The sequence below is a fragment of the Plecotus auritus genome (genome assembly GCF_963455305.1).
Source record: "Plecotus auritus genome assembly, chromosome: 10".
In the NCBI taxonomy this organism is placed as follows: Eukaryota; Metazoa; Chordata; class Mammalia; order Chiroptera; family Vespertilionidae; genus Plecotus; species Plecotus auritus.
Genome location: NC_137785.1, coordinates 47,887,416 through 47,912,014, shown reverse-complemented (window position 1 = coordinate 47,912,014; position 24,599 = coordinate 47,887,416). Strand labels below are relative to the sequence as shown.

At 49.1% G+C, this 24,599-nt stretch overlaps 1 protein-coding gene across 2 annotated transcripts in view; it reads right to left on the bottom strand.

Annotated features, from left to right (window-relative positions):
* Window positions 1–1,559: 1,559 nt before the first annotated feature.
* The window catches only part of RANBP10 (RAN binding protein 10), a 67,828-nt gene continuing 44,788 nt past the window's right edge, over window positions 1,560–24,599 (bottom strand). For both annotated transcript variants that reach the window (XM_080644350.1, XM_080644351.1), the window contains exons 4-14: window positions 18,444–18,611; window positions 12,295–12,317; window positions 10,481–10,665; window positions 6,907–7,019; window positions 5,107–5,215; window positions 4,848–4,996; window positions 4,446–4,653; window positions 3,649–3,770; window positions 3,006–3,151; window positions 2,609–2,720; window positions 1,560–2,100 (exon numbers count right to left, since the gene is read on the bottom strand). In XM_080644350.1, coding sequence (XP_080500476.1) covers window positions 1,970–2,100; window positions 2,609–2,720; window positions 3,006–3,151; window positions 3,649–3,770; window positions 4,446–4,653; window positions 4,848–4,996; window positions 5,107–5,215; window positions 6,907–7,019; window positions 10,481–10,665; window positions 12,295–12,317; window positions 18,444–18,611 — 1,466 coding nt within the window. In that variant the 3' untranslated portion in view covers window positions 1,560–1,969. The remainder of the gene's footprint in view (window positions 2,101–2,608; window positions 2,721–3,005; window positions 3,152–3,648; window positions 3,771–4,445; window positions 4,654–4,847; window positions 4,997–5,106; window positions 5,216–6,906; window positions 7,020–10,480; window positions 10,666–12,294; window positions 12,318–18,443; window positions 18,612–24,599) is intronic.

The following is a 24,599-nucleotide window of genomic DNA, read 5'->3' as shown; positions in this document are numbered from 1 at the left end:
CTTGGCTCTGGCCATTTTAACAGACTGATATTTCTACCTCTGGGTTTGGGAGTTAGGCATCCCTAGACCTATACAGTATGAGTTTCCTTTACAGACAGGACAACTCCCTGATGGGCCATGGTCTGTGGGCCACCAGCTGCCTTGGTGGGACCAAGAAAAAACAGCAGCCTATAGGATCATGTCCCAAGGCAGAACCCTAAGACAGCACAGGGCCAGATCCTGACCTCATCACTAGCAACTGGTCCAACTCAATCATTTCTCTTGTTGTCCAACTGTGGGCTCAGCAAGGCCTGATTGACACTGAATATCTCAGGCCATCCCAACCATTCCTGTGTCCACTGACAGAGAGCAGCAGCTTGCCCAGGCCAGATCGAGGCAGGGACTGGAAATTCAACTTTGGACCTCGTTCCTTTGCAGGGACTACTTGTGTGCTCCCTCCCACTGTGAAGCAGGTGGAGAAATCCCAGTCCCTCCTGGTGCTCCTCTGGGTAGACCTCCTCCCTTTCTTCTTCCCTGGGCTGTCAGTCCTCGCAGCAGATGGCCACCCACGTCCTGGAAGCCATTGTAGCCCTTTCTTTCCTGATGACAGTACCAGGACTGCTTTTGCCCCTACCAGCTGTAAGGATCCATCTGACGGGGCTGGTGGGACATTTGTAAAGCCCGTGAGGTCCCTTCCTCCAGTCAGCAAATACTCATAACAGTCTATCTAAGAGTGGCTGGGGCCGAACTGCAGGGAGCTGCCTGGCACAGCTGCAGTGAAGCCTGGCCTAGAAGGTCAAGGGTTCCATCCACTCCAGCGACCAGCAGCCCAAGAACCTGCCTCTGCAAGGTCCTGGCTTCTCAAGAGAAAGCATGGATTCCATCAGAGCTGTGCAGAGCCAGTGAAGATCCAGGCAGGAAGCAGGCCCTGTACTCAAGGGTCTCTGTCCTGGGATTGGAGACTTCTTCCCCGTAGCCTGATACACAGCAGCTCTCAGGTCGAAGGCAGGTAGATTCCAGGCAATCAATTTAGAGTAAATGACTTATTTGGCCATCTTAACAAGTGAAGGAAGGATGTTGAAAAGGGAAGAGAGAGGTGCAAGGAAGGCAGTGAAAGGCAGGTAAAATGGTAGATAGTGTGCTGGTCAAGAACCCTCTACTCCCTTGCTTTGTTGTGAGGCCTTGTGTCAACTCTTCTCTTCTCTGGACCCCTGGCCCTACAGGTCTCTGCTCAGTCTGACTCTCAGGGGCCTGGGGACCTACACCTCTTAGATTCTGCAAACCAGCTTAGCCTGACCTGCCCACTAAGTGCCACTGTCCCCCTTCCCCACCCCCACCCCCCTCAAGCCTAATGCGCTTCCCTAAGCTGCAGCTGGGCCTGTAGCTCAACAAAGGGGAGCTTGAAATAAATCACTTGGCTGAGGTTACAGAGATGATTCTTTTTTAATGAGTTGGACTCAAATAAAAACATATGGTGTCTGGACAGCCTCACCCAAGAGGTGCAGGACCACTAACACTACGATAAATACTGTGTCTTTTTTAATATATATATATTTATATATATATAATCTCATTTTTTTACTTATGAAAATAATAAGCTATCACCAACTTGGATAGGCTTCATCACTAAATTAGCAGAAACCAGCTCAGCACAAACTCTCCAGAGATAAATACTGGTGGCTCAGTCAGGAGGAAAAAAATAAAGATTAAAAAACTCCAACCCCTCCTCAAAACAAAACCCCCATTTCAAAGTAGGCGCTACAAGAGAGTAACCAGCCAATACTGTGTCATAGGCCGCTGCATGTGGAGGTGGGTGTGGGGGGAGAGAGACTAAAGGTGGGGAAAAAGGAAGGAAAAGAAGGTGAGGAGGCCAGCAGGAGGAGTGGACTCTGCCCATGGCTTTCAGGTCCCTGCGCCAGATGCCTATGGAGGGCTGGGCTCCAGCCCTGGGGCCAAGAGAGGGCCAAGTGGGGCCAGCCAGCATGGTCAGCTAGTGCAAGTAGTCGTCGACTCTGGCAAAGGAGCAAGATCCCAGGCCCGCTCGGGCCATAAGCCGTAGACATTCAGATGCCTGGCCCAGGGCGAGCATCAGAGGGGGCTGCTTTGGCAGGTTTTGCGACTCTGTGGAAGAAAGACAAGGCCTAGTCACTGCCCTGCCCAGGGCTTGGCCCAGATAAAAATTTCCTTGGGAACAGAGGGGTGTATGTGTGTGTGTGTGGGGGGGGGGCGGGGGTAGTGGTAGGGGAGGTCGGGGGGGGGGGAGAGAAGGGGGTTGAACAAAATCTCTTGAAACAGAGTGTTCACATGTCTGTGTGTGTGTCCCAGCCACCAGGTCATGACCCTGCAGCCATGCCAGAAACCAGAGGACCTTTGCTTTCTTCAGAGCAATGGGCTGGCCTGGGCCCACGGTCACAACCTAGGGCCCATCACAATCTACTCAATTAGGCAGAGGGAGGTGAGGATTTAGGTTCAGCCACAGGAGCCCAAGAGTCCTGTGGGACACCAGAGAGCTCTTGGGTAGAGCTCACTGCCCTGATTTGGACAAACATCAGCAATTCCTAGGGAGAAAAGGGAGGGGGCCAACCCATGCACTCATGGGCAAGCTTCTATTTTTATTAGATCAACTTACCTAAAATAGCACTGTTGAGGGCAGCGCACACAGGCTCCCTCTGGATGGGGTCAAGCTGCTGGCCAACTGGGCAGCTCCAGGGGTCTGAGTATGCCAAGAGGCTAAAAGCATCCTAAGGGACAGGGCACTCTTGAGAAGACTGTAGCACACACTACACACACACCTCTGTGACACTCAGTGAGGGTACCACACACCCCATTGTTGGGTCAGGGAGGGTTGTGGCCTCCCTAGAGCCTAGAGAGGGTGGGTTACACCCTGGATGTCCCATTTCCCGTTGCAGACTTGACTGGAGCCCACTCTGTCCTGGTGCTGCTGTCCCGAGGACCCTCCCAGAGTCACCATGCCTCCATTACCAAATGGGGGCCCTCTCTGGATGAGGGCCTGGCTTGTTCTGTACCTGCAGCATCTCCGTGTGGGCCAAATTCTTGCCATACTCCCTGCCCAGCTGCTCACTCAGTGCCTGCAACTCGCGGCCAAACAGGATTATCCTTTCTGTGGCAGCCTGGTTGCCCCCACAGAGCTGCCGCCGAGGATGCCCATCATCTGCACCCAGAGTCCAGCAGAGAACACATCAGGAGGAGTGAGGAGAGAAAGGGAGGACTTGAGGGAGGACACCAAAGAGAACATGGCAAGAAGGACCTTGGGGTGAGGGGTACAGCTTCTGCCAGAGGCAAGTGAGGGCTGGGAGGAGCAGGTGGACCATCGTAGCTGAGGTGCTCTTAGTCCACCTAGACGTGCTCTGGGAGTCAGCTCAAAAGCTTTCCCTCTCCCTACCCTGTACAGATGCATGGGGGTTCACAATAGTGCTCACTCTCACCAACTCTCTAGCCTCAAACGCAGGGGCCCTGGTCTTGGCAATAGGCCAGGGCCTTCCCACCTCAAGCATCCATTAATGATTGGCTAAGGAGGCAGTGAACCAGGTCTACCTAGGGCCTCTCAAGCTGCCAAAGCCTGCCCATCCAAACCCCCTCCCAGGGGGAAGGGGCATCTGGACTGAGTGTTGCCGCCCATGGAACACCATGCTGGAGCACGGCCCTCACCCATGCTGGACTCATCTGTCTGCAGGTCCTCATGCTTATAGGCACCATTGACAATGCGCGTGGACATGCTCTCCAGCACACCATTGGGGTAATGCTCCGCCTCCATCTCCATCTCACTGTCGCTGTGGAGAAGGGTTGAGGTGGGAGTTGGCCAAGGTGATGTGGTTGCAGCAGCTTCTTTGGGCCTCCTATAGCTATGCTGTGGGTTAATTGAGGGCTCCTAGGAGCATGAAAGGACAGCTCTGGCTTCCCAGGCTCCAACACTTGGCCCCTCCTGAAATACCAGCCAGAGGTCTGTCATCTGATTCTCACTCTTGTCCCAATGCTGCCTCTATGACCCTCCCCTTACTGACCCTCCTCCGAGTTGGCACACCTCTAACCATCCCCCACCCCCAAATGACAGGAGCCTGTGAGACCCAACGGGCATCTCTTCCGGACCCGAATCCTAAGGCCACTTGTATCTAGCCTGCCCAACCTGGATGACCACAAGCCAAGCCGAGTAAAAGTGCCTTCAGTATACTTTGGGGGTTCTAAGGCCTGGTCTCTTTGGGAGACCACATTCTCAGCCTGGCAGTGCGGGTGCCTCTGGATAAAGAGAGGACAGAGTAAAGTGGCAGCTGAATCATGGTAGGGCCAGAAGCCGGAGACAATGCCTGGCAGGTCAGCAGCTACTACTCCAGGCACAGACCTGGGATGGAGGTGGAGGAGGAAGTGCAGGGGGCAGTACTCAAAAGACAGGCTGCAGTGTGCCCAGGTGGCACAGAGCAGAAGGCAGAGGAAGAATCTAAGACAGGCACCTGGTCTCTTGGTTACTGGTGCTGCTGTGGGGCTGGGACTTGGTGGAATCTGTTGAGTTGGACTCAGAATAATTGACGGAGGATGGGGACGAGGAGGAAGAGGAGGACGCGGAGGAGGACGAGGAGGAGCTGGGCGCGGGGTATTTACTGTGGTTCTGTTTGCTCTTGGAGGATGCGACGCCATTGCTGCAGCTGGGACTATCTGCACCTGTAAGGCAGGGAACAGTAAGAGGAGGAGGAGCAAGTTGCCATCAAGCAGGGCACTGGGAAAGACTAGAGTGGTCCCATTTCCCTTCTCCCAAATCCAGCAGTGAACCCTAAGCCCAGCCCAGGGAAGGGTATTGTAAGTGGACTTTCTTCTCCACACCAGTATTTCCCAGAGCCCTCTGGAGAGTGGCTGACCTGTGTTGTGCATGTGGGAACTACTGGGGCCGTGTCGGGGGCTGAGGCTGGGGGAGCCAGGGTAGCTGTCCTGGGACTTGGGGCTTCGGGAGCTCAAGCTGCGGACCTCACTGTCAGTCCCATTCACCATCTCCACAAACTGTCGGCACCTGCAGAGGGAGCGGAGCGGCACTGCTCTGGGCTTGGTCCGGGTTGCATGTTCCCACCACCAGCTGAGAAGGGCTGGGCTATGGGGGAGCTGGTAGGCCCCAAAACTTACTTGAGCATGAAGAGCAGGTTAGGGTTGTGCTCTAGCAGCCCTGGGTAGAAGTGCTGTGTGGTCTCAATGGCCTCACCCACACGGCCCTCCAGTACCAACTTCTGGATCTCTGCAGAGAGCAAGAACACGGCAGTGAGTGAGGGGCTGCAGACCGTCCTCAGAGCTGCAGCCTGCACACTGCCAGCCCTGAGCACAGACCAGCCGGCAGTCAGGTGGGCTAGCTCAGAGCGCCATGCCAGTTGAGATGCTCATAGAAGAGGCTGAAGAAAGAACCTGGCATCCAGCCCCACAACAGACCCTGGTTTCTGCCAAGCGTTGCGAGTCCTCAAAGAATAAGAGGGAAAACAGAGCAGGGACTCTCAGCCCAGCGGCAACAGGGTGAGTTTGGAGGCTTGTTCCTAAGAAGTACAGGTCACCAGAGTCTGGGTTGGAGGAGGGGCCCTGGCTGTTGGAACATGATGGGGGGATTGGCACCCAAGCAGTTCAGTGACCCTAGGAGCTCCTCTTCAGACAGATTTCTCTCTTTTCAGGCCTCACAGGGGCAATGGAGGGCACTGGTTTCTGGGCAAGAGCCCATGTCTTGGCAGTCTTCAGGGGCTGCAGCATGCTCCCTGCCGGGAGAGAAGATCATCCTCCTCACACTGGCATCTCTGACACTGACACCTCTCAGGCATCAGCATCTTGCTCTTGCCCTTGGGCCTGGTGCATCTTGCTGGAGCGACTTCTGGGTCTGAGACTCTCATTCATAGATCCCAAGTCTGGGATGCCTTTCTGTTTGTCTGGATGGGCGTAGCTTCTCTGGGAGACACAGACACATGCACATATACAGAGACGGCAGGCTCAGAGAGACGCAAGCAGGCACACACAGACACACATGTCCACACATACCCATTCTCCCTCACTCTTCTCTCCTTTTCCTATCTCTTTCCTGGGCCCTGTTCCTCTTTGTCTACCCTCTTTCCATAAACGAACCCCACAGTACACAGGCCAGTATGAACACCAGGAAAGCTTCCTTTGGCTCCTGCCTTTGGTTGTCTGCAAAGGGCAGGACCAGAGATAGGGAGGAGAAACAGGTGCTAACACAGCAGCCATTGAGCATCAGATTTCACACTGATTACTTCAGTCCTCTCTATGGCCAGGAGAAGGCAGAACTACTTAAGTTGAGTAAATGGTATGAAAGGAAGGACATTTGGTCCATGATGCAAACATACTCTTGTCAGAAGACCATGAACAAGATGTTGAATAAAAGCCAGGATTCAGGGGGAAGAAGCACGGGGGGAGTGAGATCCAGCCAGCCAGGCCAGCAGAGTGTGCATTAGGGAGGTGGCACTGTGACATTCCCATGCTGCCAGACTGTCCATCTGGGCAGCGCTGTCTTTTTTTTTTTTTTTTTTTTAAATATATTTTATTGATTTTTTATGTTTTATAGAGAGGAAGGGAAAGAGATAGAGTTAGAAACATCGATGAAGGAAACATCGATCAGCTGCCTCCTGCACACCCTCTACTGGGGATGTGCCGCAACCAAGGTACATGCCCTTGACCAGAATCGAACCTGGGACCTTTCAGTCCGCAGGCCTCCGCTCTATCCACAGAGCCAAACCGGTCAGGGCGGCAGCGCTGTCTTGAAGGAGGGACAGAAGCAGCGCCTGGGGCTGGGTTGGGGCTCTGGGCTGGTCTCCTGGTGGTGAGGACCAGAGCTGAATGGAATTCTGGCAGGTTACCCAGGCTGGCATGAACCAGACAGCAGAGTTCGGGACAGGTGAGGGAGGGAGGGAAAGGGGAGAGGAGAATCAACCTTACTTTGTCTGTTCTTTATGGACGCTTGCTCTTCCTGAATCGGGGTTTCAGTCATTCGGGCAAAAGCTGTGGCTGTGGCACAATACCCATGATGCACCAGGTAAGATGAGACCATGCTAGAAGAAAGAAAATGCTCAGGTGACACTCAAGAATTGCATTTCTCGTAGTTACCAAATAGTCACAAGGATGTAAAGTACAGCATAGGGAATATAGTCGGTACTATTGTAGTAACTATGTCTGGTATCAAGTGGGTACTTGAAATGTCAGGGGGACTACTTTGTAAAGTATACGACTAACCACTATGCTGTACACCGGAAGTTATACAAAATAATATTGAATGTAAACTGTAATTTAAAAATGTTAAAAAAAAAAAAAAAAAGAACTGCATTTCTCACTGACCACCTGATGAGACAACTTCCCTGTTTAGATCTTCCCTACACATCTTAGAGGTGCAACTTCCACAGAATGAGAACAAAGGGGTTGAAACAAAATGAAAACTTCCCCCAGTGCTTATGCAGTCAGGTTGGGCTGGGGCTGGTCACATCTGTCCTCAGGGCTTGGAGGAGTGGCTGCAGTTTCTCTGTGATATGCTGCCCACAAGTGGGCAAGCATGGTAACAAAAGCACACACACCATCTTAGAGAAGCAGCTGCCTGCTGTGAAATGCAACAAGTCCAGAGATGTTCAACAGTCTCTGAGGGCTTCCTGGAAAGGCAGCCTGCCAAGCGGTCTGGCAGCTGCCCAGCCAGGGAGAATGCACGCCACGTGCATACCTTCTACAGACACAGGAGCTCCTCTGTGGGCTGCCCTACGTGCCTGGCAGGAACATTCTAGCTCACCAAGCAAACTTGGGCCTCAGGGGTGCTGGCTCTAAAGGGTCATGAGGAGCTAACCCATGAACAAGTTATTCCTGATATGTCACAATTCAGGGCCCTGGGAAGCCAAGAAAACAGGCAACAACATGGCCAACAGGAGCACAATCTTGGGAAAATAGTCCTGAGAAGCCCAAGGCCCAGCAGCCATTTAATTCCACGTGTGTGTGCACACACATGTAGAGCAGAAGGAAGAGGCCTCACATCTGATGTATAGAGGAGGTGAATACCTTGGCTTGTGCATGTGATAAATGGCACTATTATAGTTGCCAGACACATGTCTGAAGGGCTGCCATGAGGAAGGTACAGAAGTTTAGCTGTGTGCCCCTTGTGTTTCAGGGGGGTAAATGAGATGATATACATAAAGTGCCCAGCACAAAGTAAGAAGTCAATAAATACAGACTCTTATTATGAAATTATGCATCTTAATGCTATAGTCCAGTAGTCAGCAAACTCATTAGTTAACAGAGCCAAATATCAACAGTACGATTGAAATTTCTTTTGAGAGCCAATTTTTTAAACTTAAACTTCTTCTAACACCACTTCTTCAAAATAGACTCGCCTAGGCCATGGTATTTTGTGGAAGAGCCACACTCAAGGGGCCAAAGAGCCGCATGTGGCTCACGAGACGCAGTTTGCCGACCACTGCTATAGTCTAAGTAATAACTCTTTTTTAAAAAATATATATTTTTGATTTCAGAGAGGAAGAGAGAGGGAAAGAAAGATAGAAAAATCAATGATGAGAGACAATCATTGATCGGCTGCCTCTTGCATGCCCCACACTGAGGATCAAGCCCGCAACCCAAGCATGTGCCCCAACTGGGAATCGAATCGTGACCTCCTGGTTCATAGGAAGACGCTCAACCACTGAGCCACGCCAGCTGGGCAGTAATAATTCTTATAATTATATTTTATTATAAACACACCGGCAAAATTTTTTGGTGACACATGTTTCAGATGAGTTCATATGCATATCAGATGCCACTAAACTGTCCAGTCACTTTGATTCAATAATTCCACTGCTTGAAAGGGCACCAAGAAAATAATATTTTTTTTAAATATATTTTATTGATATTTTACAGAGAGGAAGGGAGAGGGATAGAGAGCTAGAAACATCGATGAGAGAGAAACATCGATCAGCTGCCTCCTGCACACCCCATACTGGGGATGTGCCCACAACCCAGGTACATGCCCTTGACCGGAATCGAACCTGGGACCCTTCAGTCCACAGGCTGACGCTCTATCCACTGAGCCAAACCGGTTTCGGCGAAAATAATATTTTTTCTAAAATGATTTTATTGACTTGAGAGAGAGACAGGAAGGGAGAAGAAGAGATAGAAAACATCAAGGAGAGAGAAACATCGATCCACTGCCTCCTGCATGTCCCCTACTGGGGATGAAGCCCACAACCCGGCATGTGCCCAGACTGGGAATTGAACCGTGACCTCCTGGTTCAAGAGTTGACGCTCAAGCACTGAGCAACACCAGCCAGGCAAAAAAATAATCCTTATTAAGAAAAACTCAATGTACAAAAGGGTTATCTACACAAGCAAAACACAGGAATTAACCTGAACCTCCCACCAAGGGAAGCCAGTCAAGGAGCTTGAAGCAAATTTGTCTCCTAGATAATATAGCCATTAACAATGTTCATAAAACAAACACAAGTTATATGCAGGTGTTGGCAAATACTACCTATGAACACACACAGGCACACAGATACACACATGTAAACAAGTACACCCACGTGCTGAGCCCAAGCCCTGTAAGCTGAGAGTATCAGTCCCGCCCCCACACAGCTGGGGCAGCTCCAGCTCTCCCTTGCCCATCCCAGCAAGTGTGCTACAGGGACAGGCACTGGGCTGGCCCTCCGAGGATGAGCTTCTCGTTAGCTCTGGGGGCTGGGAACAAAACGTAGCAGTGCTGCTCTTCCTGAGAAGGGTCTGGCCACCTCATCCTACCTCAACTCTACCTAGGGCTTGGCTCAATTTCAATCCCTCAAGAAAGGAAAACTACACAAAGAACCCAACCCAAGGGACCAGGGCTAATGGAAGCCTAGCTCTTCACTGCCTATCCTTGGGAACCAAGCTAACAAGCTAACCCTCCTCCTGGCAGAGTGGGTACTGGTCATTGCCTCACTCAGGCCTGCAACTGGTAAATGGAAGAGAGACCCAAACCTGACCTCCCTTGGGATTCTCACCAAGACTGGCCTCTAGGACAGCCTGGGAATTAATCAGCCAAAAGCTGGCTAGGCTGGTCCAAGGAAGGACTGTCTTCCTGCCCCCAATGACATGGATGCCTGGGACTTAGCTGGATGCTGACCCTGAAAAGTGACCTCAGGCCAGAATAATGGCATGATTGATACTCCCTATGGTGAAAATAAATCTACAGAGGAAGAAACCAGATGGCATCCTAGGACATCCTCTGCAAAATCACCTGGGTAGGCAAAACAGCCCTGCTGGTGATATTCCATATGGAGCCATTAGATCCAGTTGGGGGCAGGGGGAAAAGGTTTAATTAACAGGAGATCTGGAGAACTGAATGGGAGCCACCCATCAGATAAGAGGGAAGCAGAACAGCAGCAGGCAGAGTCATCTGGGAGAGCTTTCAGGAAGGAGCACTACCCACTGGAGTTCATAAGGGGCCTAGAGGACAGTGAGGCCCCTGGGTTGGGGCAGGGCTGGGTAAGGGCAGGAGCAGGGCACTCACTTCTGTAGCACCGCCTGCCACTCGCCAAGCCGGGCACTGATGGGGAAGCAGTGGACAGTGCCCTGGACCTTGGCACGCCACTCCCGCATGTAGTCCTCAATGTCAAACAGGAAGGGCTGCTGCCCAAAGTTGGCGTCCACAATCTCCCCGGGAGTCTGCAGGCCTACGGTGGGGTAGAGGTTGGCCTGAGGAGGAGAATGAAATGTCAGTCAGGCCCTGAGGGCAGTGGGGCGGCAGGCCTCGCCTCGCCTCCGGGGCAGAGCAGGAAGGCACAGGCTCGGCCTCCACAGGCCGCTGCTCTGGCTGTGAGAGAACTGCAGCAAGGCTGGAGGTGGCAGCGCTGAGCCACATTCTGCCCACCTCCCTACCAGACACTAGTCCCCAAGACTTGAGGGGAAAAAGCAAAAGCAAAGCAAGCCAGGCCCCACATGGAGTCTCCTTCCCTGCATCAGAGGCTAAGCCCAAAGCCCAAGGCCCCTCTTCGGGACTCAGCCAGGGCACAGAAAGGCAGGTGGGGCTCCGTGACCCTGAAGGTATGTGTGCCTGTGAAGATCTGCTGCAGGCATGGGTTACAGCTCTTCTCAGAAAGAGCCAGGACCAAGGATCCCTTTGCCACAAAAAAACGGGTATATGAGGGGGCAGGAAGAGACAGGGGGAGGCAGGAAAGGAGGGGAGGAAGAGGAGAGCATGGCGAAAGGAGTTAGGTGGTTTAGAGCCCCTGACGCTGGCAAAGTGCAAAGAGAGGCCACTGCCCTTCCTATCAGAGACTCATTAAGATGATCTTCAGGCCACTGAGGTTTGGGCATGTCCCTCCGTGGGTGTGGGGCTCCCTGCTTTCTATCTATCCCCTGCCATGACCAGCTTTGCCCGGTCACTCCCTCACTCAGTGCCTCCTGTGGCACCCCACTACTACTGACCACATTCATGTCTGGCTATTTCATGTCACATCTCCACAACTAGATTCTTCCCTAGTCAGTCACGTCTCCACAACTAGACTCTTCTCTAGTCAGGATTCTCCTTCTGTGTCTATTCACTTTGCCTAGGACCATGGCCCCTTTCTGAGGCCTCCAGGTAGAAGGAAAGGATTCTGATCCATAGACAAGAGGTTCTAACAGGATCCTGGGTGCTGCCATCTGGGCTTCACAGATCACAAGGCCCCAGGATCCCAAAGCAGCCACCAGAGTCAGCAAACCCTTCCTCCTTCCAGAACACGGCCAGGGCAAACAGAGCAGGGAGCCAGGCTCCCAGCATCTGGGTGGAAGTCTGTATAGGATGAGGCCCATGATGACAATTAATAAAGGGGTGCAGGAGGTGAGGATGAGCCCTGAACTGAGCAGCAGGAAACCTCACCCTTTTCCAAGAAGAGAAAACCCCACAAAGCTCACCTCTCTGGCTCATGCAAGGTAGCAGGTTCAAGTTCCCTATGGTACTGGCTTTCCTCAGGGATCTCTGATGGGAATGCACAGGGACCTAACAGTTCAGGAACAATTCTATATACTCTGCACCCCAATCCATTGGCTGTAAGTCACAGAACTGGCTCAGAGCAGTTGAGCCATGGGGCTACCCTCATCCCCCCGCCGCAGCTGTATTTGGAAATGCCACAAATCACTGCACCTGCTAAGAGTCATGGAGGAAGACCAGCCCTCGCTACTGGATAAAGGCAAGCAAGTACCCCCTACTGGTACCCTCAAGTAGACAACATAGTCCATATCCCTGGGTGGGGAAAGGGCAGACTTCACACCCTGCACTTTCTGGTACCACCATAACCAAGCCCCCAAAAGCCCAAAGAGGGGAGACCCAATGGTAGTACTTACCGGGAGATCTGTGAAGGCTATACCTGTGGAGGGAAAGAAACAGTCATGAGCTCACAGGCGGTCCATCACAATAGCTGGGGAAGGGCTGGTCACCACATCGACCCTATGGTAGATGCCAAGCACATGCTAGGGCCCGAGAGTTTTAGACCGTGGCCTTCCCTTTGCTGGATGGCCTGGCCAGGAGTGACGTCAGATCGATACTTAAATATTTGGCCCTGGCCAGTGTGTCTCAGTTGGTTGAGCATCGTCCCGTGCACCAAAAGGTCATCAGTTCGATTCCAGATCAGGGCACATACCCAGGTTGTAGTTTCCATCCCCAGTCAGGGTGTGTACTGGATGGAGGCAACCGATCCATGTTTCTGTTTCTCTCTCTCCCTTCCTCTCTCCAAAATCAATAAAAACATATTAAAAAATATTTGTCTACAGTGCTTCCATTCTCTCAGGAAAAGCCTACTAGAAAAGACTAAAACCAAATGATGTACCCCTGAGGCCTTTCCAGACCTGATCCTTCTCTTGACCCAACACATATTGATGGAAACCTATTATATATGCCAGGCCCTTTTTCCATTCATTAACTCATCTGCTCCTCATACCAACTCTGGGAAGCACACTTTCTTATCCTTATTTTACAAATGAGAAAAGAAAACCTCAGAGGTTAAATGATTTGCCAATAGTCATAAAATTAGCAGAAATGGTAGGGCTGAACTCAGTCCTAGTCTGATACTCCAAAATCATCTCTAAGCTGACAGCACTGGAGACAGTGAGGGTGATGGCTGCCCATTTCCAGCCCATACCCATCCAAGAGTCCCCAGAGCTTCCCAAGGCAACAAAGCCCAGCTTAACACTGGCCTGTGTACCCTCTGAACTCTCCTGTCAAGAGAAGAGGTTTTGTTTCCAGGGACCTCAGCCTGAATCAGACGTGAGGGTCGAGGGGAGCGGGACCCAAATATCTGAGCAGGAGAGAAGCCTCAGAATATCCACCAGAGCACTCATGTTCTACAGATTGAGAAGCGACAGAGCCAAAGGAGACTGTCCTGAGGACTCATAGCCTTCCCTTTTTTTTTTTTTTTCTTTTTTTTTTGATAAAGTCTTACTATCTTTTAGAAACTCCTGAGCTCGCCGAAACCGGTTTGGCTCAGTGGATAGAGCGTCGGCCTGCGGACTAAAAGGTCCCGGGTTCGATTCCGGTCAAGGGCATGTACCTTGGTTGCGGGCACATCTCCAGTGGGAGGCGTGCAGGAGGCAGCTGATCAATGTTTCTCTCTCATCGATGTTTCTAGCTCTCTATCCCTCTCCCTTCCTCTCTGTGAAATATCAATAAAATATATATATATATATAAAAAAAAAAAAAAGAGATTTAAGAAACTCCTGAGCTCTTGCCCTGAAAGGTTTTCAAACCACTGACTCCTTAGAAGTCCTAGTCTGCTTTCCCAACAGCACCCAGAAAAGAAACTGAAACCGCAAAAGACAGAACAGGTGAGGGGTCTAACCATAGGTCTCCCAGTAAACCTGGAGCCAGAATACTGCCAGCTAGCCAATGTATACCACATGCTTCTTCTGTACTGGGCACTGGGCTCAGTGTTTAACAAGAAACCATTTAGGCCTGGCCGGTGTAGCTCAGTTCATTGGGCATCATCCTGTGCACCAAAAGGTTGCTGGTTCGATTCTGGGTCAGGGCACATACCTGTTTGTGGGCTTGATCCCCAGTAGGGAGCATGCTGAAGGCAGCCAATTGATGCTTCGCTTTCCCATCAATGTTTCTTTCTCTCCCTCTCCTTTCCTCTCTCTCTAAACCATTTAATCCTCAGAGCAACCTTGGAAGGTATACACTCTCTGAACCAGTTTACAGATGAAAAAATCAAGGTGTAGAGAGATTATTTATATTCTTTGTGGGGCTACTTTGCTCCGCAGTGAATGAAGTTCATAAACTCCATGATCTGTCTACCTGAGGCCACTTCTGAGCCGCACAGGCAGAGTCAGCAGTCACAGAGTTGGCAGAATGAAATCTAGGAGCTCCTCTGAACCCAGGAGACCTCAACATCCACCTCCCAGGTCTACATGGGAGCTGCCCGCATGGATCTCAGTATGGCCAGGCTGCTGTTGATGTACCCCCTGCTCATGGAGGAGGCCCACAGAACTCTGGAAGAAGGGGAAGTTCAGGTTCCATCAGTTATCTGTAGTGTATATAACCTTTGGCAAACTGAAAAAAAAGAGAATAACACTAATTCTGACACCTCAAGAGAGAAACTGAGATACTTTGTGAAAGCTGCCCATCTGGCCCTAGCCAGTTTGGCTCAGTGGATAAAGCATAAGTCTGCAGACTGAAAGGTCCCAGACATGTACCTCGGTTGCAGGCTCCTCTCTTGGTTGGGGTGCATGCAGGAGGCAACCAATCGATGTATTTCTCTGTCTTTCCCTCTCTCTAAAAATCAATGGGAAAATATCCTAGGGTGAGGATTAACAAGAAAAAAAAATCTGTCCATCTGAAGAAAAGCTGCTTCATGAACTATAAAGTCTGTGTACAATTTGACTGCAGTTGTGCCACCAGGTGAGGCAACTGCCACACTTCTGGGCAAGGAATGGCCTACCCAGGCTCACCCAGCTCTGTCTATGGCACTCAGGAAGGATAAGACCTTGAAGTGCTTCCAGGAGGATGAGGAAAGAGGTGACTCCACCCCCTAATACACTGGAAAAGATCTCTGGGAGCCTCTGCAAGGCCATTGTGATGAAAACATCTGGGTTGGCCCACAGGAAGAAGGTCCAAGAAAAGATCCAAGATGCAAACAAGACATTCTAATTTGCTGATGAGAAGTGCCCTGAGCCAAACATACATAGGTCAGGGTTCAATGAGGCTGAGGGTATAAAGAACCTGTGAAAGCCCAGCCGGTGTGGATCCCCAGTTGTGGGGAGAGGGGGGCATGCAGGAGGCAGCCAATTGGTGATTCTCTCTCATCACTGATGTTTCTATCTCTCTCTCCCTTTCCCTTCCTCTCTGAAATCAGTACAAGTATATTTCAATTAAAAAACAACAACAACCTGTGAGAGAGCGCAGAGCTGGATAAAAATGACTCTACTAGTACTAGTACACCAACTACTTGTGGATGAGCCATCAGTCTCCTGTCTCCATTCGCCTGCTCATTCACCCATCTGTCAAGTATCTGCTGAGACCTCCCAGGAGCTCGGCCTTGTGATAGGCACTAGGAAACCAGCTGCAAGCCTAAGAGAGATGGCATGCAACTAATAATTACACAGACAACTGATCAAAGCCATAAAGGGAGAGTGCTGTGATAGAGGACAATAAAATAAATGAAATAAACGGGGAGGCCAGGAAACATCATTCTTCTCTAAAGGGGAAAAGGTTCTGAAGTTAGAGAGCAGTGATTGGCTCATTGATCCTGTGTGAGATTCTGAAGCACATTTATTGATAAGCTGGCTTGTGAAAAGGAAACAAGGTCATTAGAAGTCACCAAGTAGTCTATCACTCCAAGTTCATTGCCTTTCTATTAAATTTCATGGTCTAGAAAATGCAGGGGACAGGTGATATCATTTTTAGTAAGGTCTCAGTACTATCCTTGTGGACAAGAGAGAAAAACATGAGTTTCAAAATAACATAAAGTGATTCTTGAATGGTTGGTGTCTACCCCGAACAAGCTATAGGCTAAAGGGTTCAAGTCTTACCCTGGTTATCTTCCAATTTTTTAATCTATATATATAAAAGCCTAACTGACCATTATGACCAGTCGACTGGTCACTATGATGTGCACTGACCATCAGGGGGCAGACGCTCAATGCAGGAGCTGCCACCTAGTGGTCAGTGCCCTCCCACAACCAACCAACCTCCCATGGTCCCTCCCCCTGGCCAGCCAGCCCCTATCAGCCCTAATCACTGGCCAGGCTGAGGGACCCCAACCATGCACAAATTCGTGCACCGGGCCTCTAGTATCTTAATAAAAACACACATAAACAAATTTATCAAATTTTAGGTTAATGCAATGCTGAAAAGAATACCATATATTTGAGATAGAACAAACATGATCATATAAGATCCTGACAGGCTAAAAAAAATAGGCAATATACCCCTACTAACAAGATATGTGAGGTCTATACAAAGCATGCACTAGGAAGATGACTCTTTAAAAACAGTGTGAGGGTTTGGACTGACATTAGGGTAGCCGTAAGCTCCTTATGGACCTGGGGATCTGACAGACAAATAGCTCATGGACCCTGGTACTCATTTAGGGCCCAGAGGGAGGTGCAGATACACAGGAGACAGCAGGGTATACCTCAAAATGTGGGTCCCACAGCGAAGTAGACCAAGGTGTGGACAAGCTGGAAGAATGTAAAGAAGGCAGGAATCCAGAGCAGAAGGGACTGGGCCTGGCTACAGAGGGTGCTCTTTACCCAAGAGTGAGAACCCACAGCAGTGACCCCTGGGACTGTGACAGCAGGAAAACCAAGAGCCAAGAAATAGCTGAAGTCAAAGAACAAAGTGGGGAGTGAGAAGCCATCTTGAGATCTTGGCCTTCTCCTCCAGCTACTAGCACCTCACCAGTGGGATATCAGCAACTGTAGCAAGGTGGCCATGAATTTCACAGGAGAGTTTCTCTGATGTGCACCTGAGTCAGCTATGCAGCGTCTGTGCAATGCTCTCGATGCCCACCCTGGGCTGTGGCATCTGACTGCCTTGTTGAGGAATGCTGGCTCCTGATCAGTCAGCCCAGCCACCAGCAAACCCCATTTCCAACAGGTCCTTTGATTCTGCCTGGGCTCAGTTCCTGGAAAAGCCACTGAAGGGTTGTGGGGAGTGGCAACCCCCTTTTAACTGCCCCTCAAGCCAAGGGAAGTGGTTCTCCTAGGAGTTGAGTTACAAGTAAAACACCCAACTTTTTTCCTGGGAAGGCCTGTGGCTGGTATGGTTCTGCCAAATCAGAGATCTCTGCAAACCCAGGCAGGAAGGTCCAGACGTTAGGCACCATCACAGGACCACTCTGGCCAAGGGCTCTTCTCACTCAAGGCCAAATACCAGTCAGTCCTCTGGCAAGTCATCAGTATAGCCAGCCTCCGTCTCTTTCAAGTTCTAACCCCAAATTTCCCCACGTGCACAGGATTGCTCTTCCAAGGGACCCTCCAGGGCCCCATCACCCTCCACTGATTACTGCTCCTACTGGGTTCCTAATCCCAGTTGATAGCACCACGAATCCAGCCACTTTCCCATCTGCCCTTCTTGCTAAGGCACCCCATCTGTCACTAAGACCTGCCAGGCCACCCCTGTTCCCACTTCCTGCACCCATTACCACTGCCTTGCCTCAGGCCACCTGCCTCTTCTGCTGGCCCTTACGCCAATCAGTCCATCCTTCTCAGTTTCACCAAAGGGACATTTTCTTTTTTTTAAATATATTTTTATTGATTTCAGAGAGGGACAGGGAGAGAGAGATAGAAACATCAATGATGAGAGAGAATCATTGATCAGCTGCCTCCTGCACGCCCCCTACTGGGGGAATTGAGCCCGCAACCGGGTCATATGCCTTTGACCAGAAGTGAACCCGGGACCCTTCAGTTCACAGGCTGACAATCTATCCACTGAGCCAAACTAGCTAGGGCCAAAGGGACCTTTTTAAATTTAAGTCTGTCCAGGTTGCTGTCTATTAACCACAAACAGGTTGAAAGAGACCTGGCCCCATCTGACTCCAGCCTGTCTGTTTACCTCCTGAACCAGAACAGCCCTCAATATTGCTCCACAGCAAACATCGCCCTGAGTGCCAGAAGGGCAGGCCAAAGTCTGGGCCCAGGCCAGGGGCATGCAAACCATTACCAATCAAGTATGTATTTGGGACCCTCAAACTTCTCACCAACTCCAAACCCTGCTCCAACAAATATCACACAGGCCAGGAGCATGACCACGACAATGCTGCTCTCTCAGCACTGAACCTGGGCTTGATAGATGAACCTAAATGGATGGATTAACAAAGGGAGTGCCCATGCTACCCTCCCTTCACCTTGCAGGCTCCAGTGCCTGGAAATGGCTGCAGTTCCCCCAGAGCTCAGCAGAGGATCTGTAACACTGCTTTGGCTTCAAAGCCTGCCCTTGGGCCTCTCACCAACCAAAGCAGCTCCACAGAGCAACCCTCCAAGGTCCCCTATGTACCCACCAAGGCTGTGGCCATTCTTGGTGTAGAAGCAGGTGCTGTTGATGAGGTTGACACAGCAGCCAATCACGTCTCCTGTGGTGAATGTGGGACCATAGGGCTGACCAGTCCCCGAGGAGCAGAAGGAATGCCCATCATCTCCATGGTAACCGTAGGAATGTTTATCCCAACCTGTGGGAGAAGAGAGCAGTCACAGCTGAGTAGAGGTACTTGAGAGAAGCAAGACAGCCACAGAAGCTCACCCATGTCTGAACTCCTCTCCCCAGCCTGTCACCACCACATCAGTCAGCATTCCTGGCCTCTCACTGAGCGACTGTGGACAGGGTCTGGCTGTGCCAAATGAGCAGTGAGTCCAGCAGCTCACTACCCCTGAGGAGCTGAGGCAGCCCTTCTGAAGAAGCAGCCCAAGCTGTGGTTAGCAGGAACCACATGAGTGACCTGGAAGGGACTTACTAGAATCCGTGCAACAAGAAGATGGGTCAGGGAAATTCTCAAGGAGAGGGGCCTTGAAATGAGCTCTGAGGTGTATCATGGTGGGTTAAAAAAAATTTTTTTTATACTTGATCTTAGCCAAAAAGCCGAGAAGTGATGAAAAAAATATTTTTTAACTGGAGTATAATTTACATGTAATGAGATTCTCCCATTTTAACTGACAGTTCAATTAAGTTTTAACAGATTTTAACAAATGTTGACACGTTACCACCACCACTCTCAAGATATAGAACATTTCCATCACTCCAAAAAGTTTCCTCCTACCTCTTTGTAGTCAATCCCCCTCCACCTACCCCCAAGTCCCTGATTTGTTCCTATGTTCTTGCCTTTCCAGATGTGATATAAATGAAATCACAGAATATGGAGTATCTTATGACTAGTTTTTTTTTTCCATTTAGTATAATGCATTTGAGATTCATCTACATTGTTAGATGTACCAGTATTTTGTTTCTTTACTGCTGAGTAGCACTCCATTATATGGATATACCACAGTTTGTCCACTCACTAGTTGATGACATCTAAGTCATTTCCAATTTTGGCTATTATGAATAAAACCAATACATATTTACATACAGACATATGTTTTTCATTTCTCTTGGGTAAATACCTAGAAGTGGCTACTGCTGGGTTATAAGATAAGTACATGTTTAACTTGATAACAAACTGCCAAACTGTTTTTCCAAAGTGGCTGTACTGGTTTGCCTTCCCACTAGCAATGTATATGAGTTCCACACTTTCATCAGCAATTGATAGTCAGTTGTCTTTTTTTTCTTCTTTTAGCCAATTTAATAGGGTTTTAATACCATTTTGCTTTAATTTGCATTTTCCCAATGACCAAGGATGTTGAACCTTTTTTCATATACTTATTTACCTTTGGTTTATTAGAAAATTATTGAACGGTCTGTTTAAACCTTTAACCCCTTTTTAAAAATTATGTTTTGCCCTTGCTGGTTTGGTTTAGTGGATACAGTGTTGGCCTGAGGACAGAAGGGTCCCAGATTCAATTCCAGTCAAAGGCACATGCCCAGGTTGCAGGCTAGATCCCCAGTAGGGGTCCTGCAGGAGGCAGCCAACCGATGATTCTCTCTCATCATTGATGTTTCTTTTCTTTTTTTTTTTTAATATATTTTATTGATTTTTTACAGAGAGGAAGGGAGAGGGATAGAGAGTTAGAAACATCAATGAGAGAGAAACATCGACCAGCTGCCTCCTGCACACTCCCTACTGGGTATGTGCCTGCAACCCAGGTACACGCCCTTGACCAGAATCGAACCTGGGACCCTTGAGTCCACAGGCTGACGCTCTATCCACTGAGCCAAACCGGTTAGGGCGCATCATTGATGTTTCTATCTCTCTCCCCCTCTCCCTTCCTCTCTGAAATTAATAAAAATATATTAAGAATAAATAAATAAATAAATAAATAAATAAATAAATCATATGTCTTCATTGATTTTTTTAGAGAGGAAGAAAGATAGAAACATCGATGAGAGAGAGACATCATCCATCGGCTGTCTCCTGCACACCTCTTACTGGGGATTGAGCCCACAACCCGGGCATGCCCTAATGGGAATTGAACCAGTGTTGGTTTCTGGATCGATGCTCAACCACTGAGCCACACCAGGCGGGCTAACCCTTTTTTAAAAGTGGGTTGTGTACCTTATGCTGTAAGAGTTCTAAATACATCTTGGATCTAAATTCTCTTGTGTGTTTTGTAAATATTTTTTCCCAGTCTATGGTCTGTCTTTTCATTTTCTGAACAATGTCTCAAATTTCTACTGGGATTTTGACTGGAATTGTGTTGAATCTATAGGTCAATCTGGAGAATAGTTTAATAATACTGATTATTCCAACCCACGAATATGGCCTATCTCTCCACTTATTTAGGTCTTCTTTAATGTTTTGATAAATTTACCTCTAAATACTTCAATTTAATTTCCAATTGTTTCTTGCTATTATAACAAAATATTTCTGGGGATGGGGAAATGGGGTCAAGGTTTCTTTCTGGAGTAATAAAAATGTTCTAAAATTAGATTATGATAATTTGTACAACTCTGTAAACATGCTAAAAACCATTGAATTGTACACTTTAAATGGATGCACTTTATGATACGTAAATTTTATCTCAATAACACTATTAAAAACATACATATATTTGATATTTGATATATTCACCTGATGTCCTGCAACCTTTTCAACTCACCAATTAATTCTGGTAGCTTTTATGAAGATTCTGTAGAATATTTTAATATACTGTCTGAGAATAAAGACAGTTTTATTTCTTCCTTTCCACTCTGCATGCCTTTTATTTCTTTTTCCTGACTTACTGCACTGACCAGGAACTCCAATACAATGCTGAATAGAAATGATAAGGCAGAAGTGAGACCTCTAATGTGTACCAAGGTTTTATAAAGGGAAGAGAATGAAGGGGGTCATTTCAGGAGGGAGAAGTAAAGGTAAAGGCACGAATGCAGGTAGAACAGGAGGATGTTTGCTGCAGAGGGCCCTACCTGCCTGCTAGGCTAAGGAACAGAAATGGAGCCCTCAGGGCCCAGGCAAGCCCAGGACCCACACAGGGTAGGCAAGCTGAGGAGCTGGCAGGCAGGTCTACTCCCCAAGGCACCCCTCCCAGTAACTTTCCCAGCCTCTGCTGCCTCCTTAGTGTCCAAGCAGCAGGCCTGTGTAAACATGCTTAATGACACCCTGCCCCTCCCAAGTGGCATGGGTTGAAGAAAAGAGTTGTGGGCAGGCTCTAAGCAAAGGTGTTGGGGTGAGAACAGATGCATGAAAGGGGTTAGCAAGGGAGGCAGAGAGCATGACTGAAGAGGTGGGGCTGACCAGACCTTGGAGCCTAAACTCAGCCCTGCATTTTAACCAGTGGGCTCAAGGGCAAGTTGCTCCTCATAATCACAGCATCCATCCCAAGCCTTATGTATCTTAATCCTTCATGTCTTCAACCAGGAACCCTCTGGTTAAATGAAGATTCCCCCCAAGGGCCGTTAGTGGGAACAGGCCACAGCTGAATGGCTCTCACTAATGGGTGCAGAGCCCAAAATCCTGCTGCTCCCCTCCAGGCATCTCCCCACCAAGTCACAAGGCAACTATCATGAGAACTGCTCAGGGCTGGTTTTAGAGGCCCAAGGCCTGGACCTGGAACCAGGTTCTGTTCTTACCTTCCCAATTCCCCAGAGACACTGGGACTGCCTGGTTCAGGGGACATGGTGCTGCTCTGGGCATTAACCCAAATTCTAAGCTCCTCATACCCAGGAATGGGAAGGGCTTTACTATTGCTGGTGGGTATGCAAATCATGTGACCTCAGGAAATGACTCTGGGACACAGCAATGCCCATTTCCCCCCAATGCCCATTCCACCATCCAGGGGCAAGCTGATAAGGCTATCTTAGGCAAGGCCTCTCCTCAGGCTTCGATGCAGAAGGCCCTCCGGCTCCTGGCGGCGGCTGCTCCCCTGGTCTATGGAAGGCCATAGATAAAGAACAGCCAGGGTAGTCCTCCCCCTAGAGGTGGGCTCCCGCCTGGCCCCCAATATTCCCAAATTAATACTTTTCTAGTCTCTTTCATTTGTGTGCGACCTCCTCCAGAACCCAAACCCTGAACCTGAACCCTGAACCACGCGGGACGTGAAAGGGGTTCCCGCAACTGGCGCCTTAACTCTGGACATATGGAGGAGATGATATTATTCGCCTAGAGCGAAGGAGGAAAAAAATACACCAAGAAAAGGTGTGGAAAATTCACCGAAAAAAGGTGAGGAAAATTCACCATACGCAAAGCCCACGGCCAGCTACAGAAACCAGATCTGAACGGACTGGACAGCCGCCATGATGGCCATGTGTCTTGCCGGTCCTCCGGGGGCCGCCATCTTGGAACCGTGGGGGCCAACCCCTCCCTTTGAATAAGCCACTGTCTTTGTAAGCAATTTGATTAAATATTCTAAGAAAGTTACTGAAGGCCTCCCATGATCCTTCTGTAAATGCAAATTAGCCAAAGGGGATGCTCTTTAAAAATAATATTCTAAGCTTAATAAAAAGGAGAAAATTTAAAATAATAATAATAATAATAAAAGAACAGCCATATGGACAGCAGTGAGGACAGCAGGGGGCCTGCATGCCTACAATGAGGAAAGGCCCAGGCTCAGCCCTAGAGGAAGACAACCATCCCTCCAGGTTTGGCTCAGACTGAGCCTGATGGGCCCAAGCATGCCCACCAGCTTCCCCTGACTCATGATCCATATCCACACCAGTCACAGTAGTCCTTCCTTCCCTCCCTTCCTGGATTCTCAGTTGGAGCATGGGGACTTGCCATATGCAACACAGTAACTGACCACAATGTAGCAACCTGTTAGAAGAACACCAGGATAACCCTATGTGTTTGGCTCACCAAATACTGCCATTCTACCGCTCCAAGAGACTGGGCCTTGCTCATCAGCCCACAGAGCTGAGAAGTGCCAGAGCTGAGATTTGAACCCAAATCTTGTGGGGTTTTTTTAAAGTATTTTGTTGTTGTTTAATATAGTATATTTTTATCAATTTCAAAGAAGAAATGACTCAGGAAATAACTCTGGGGCACAGCATGAAGAAGGGAGAGGGAGAGAGAGACAGAAACATCAATGATGAGAATCATTGATCGGCTGCCTCCCCACACTGGGGATCGAGCCCGCAACCCAGGCATATGCCCTAATGGGAAATGAACCGTGACCTCCTAGTTCATAGGTTGACACTCAACCACTGAGCCATACTGGCCAGGCTGAACCCAAATCTTTAAGTTCCAAACCCATATTCTTCTTGCCACAGGTACTGTCCCATTTGGGGTGGTGACTACCCTCGCAGTGGAAGCACCCCAATCCCCTGCCCCATCACCATGACAGTGGTCAGATGCACTGGTTTTAGGGAGCTATGGACCTGGGACCTCTGTCTTGCAGTGAGTCAGGGGGCCTGCAGGCCTGCAATGAGGGAAGGCCCAGGCTCAACCCTAGAGGAAGACACAGGTACTGACTGGTACTTCTGTCTGAAGGCCGCAACTGCCATCTCTGTTCGCTCCAAGGCACACCCACCCTCCTGCCTCACCCCGCAGCCAGGGCCAGCAGACCAGGACACACCTCCACCCAAGCCCCACCCCACTTCTTTTTCCCACAAGGATGATCCTGGGTAGCACATCTTTTATGCAGGCTTTACTATCTACAAGGTAGAAGACATGAGCTAGAAGGCTTTCTTTTTGTAGCTTTCTTGGACTGAAGCAGTAGGTACTCTAGAAAAATGAATAATAATGTGGCCATTTGATTTATCAAAGCTAGTGAAATAATCCGAAAGAACCACTTCCTACTTAGTGACTAAAGGAAATATGGGAGATATTTTTGTGTCCGTGTATGGGAGCTCAATAACTTCCACCAAAAACAACAGATGTTTACATTTTCAAAGATCTAAAATAAATATTGAAGTATTTTGAATAGTTTCCTTAAAAAATAAACTATACAATTATTTTGACAAAACTACCACAGAATTTTTAGATTTTTAATTCTAACTATAAATATGGATTTAAAAAAATTTTTAACTGAAGAATTAAATTAAAAAACAAAAAATTTATTTAGAGTCAATTCAGGATTCACCATCACCTCAGTTTCGCTGGAAAATAGATATACTTCCTTTGTGTGTTTTT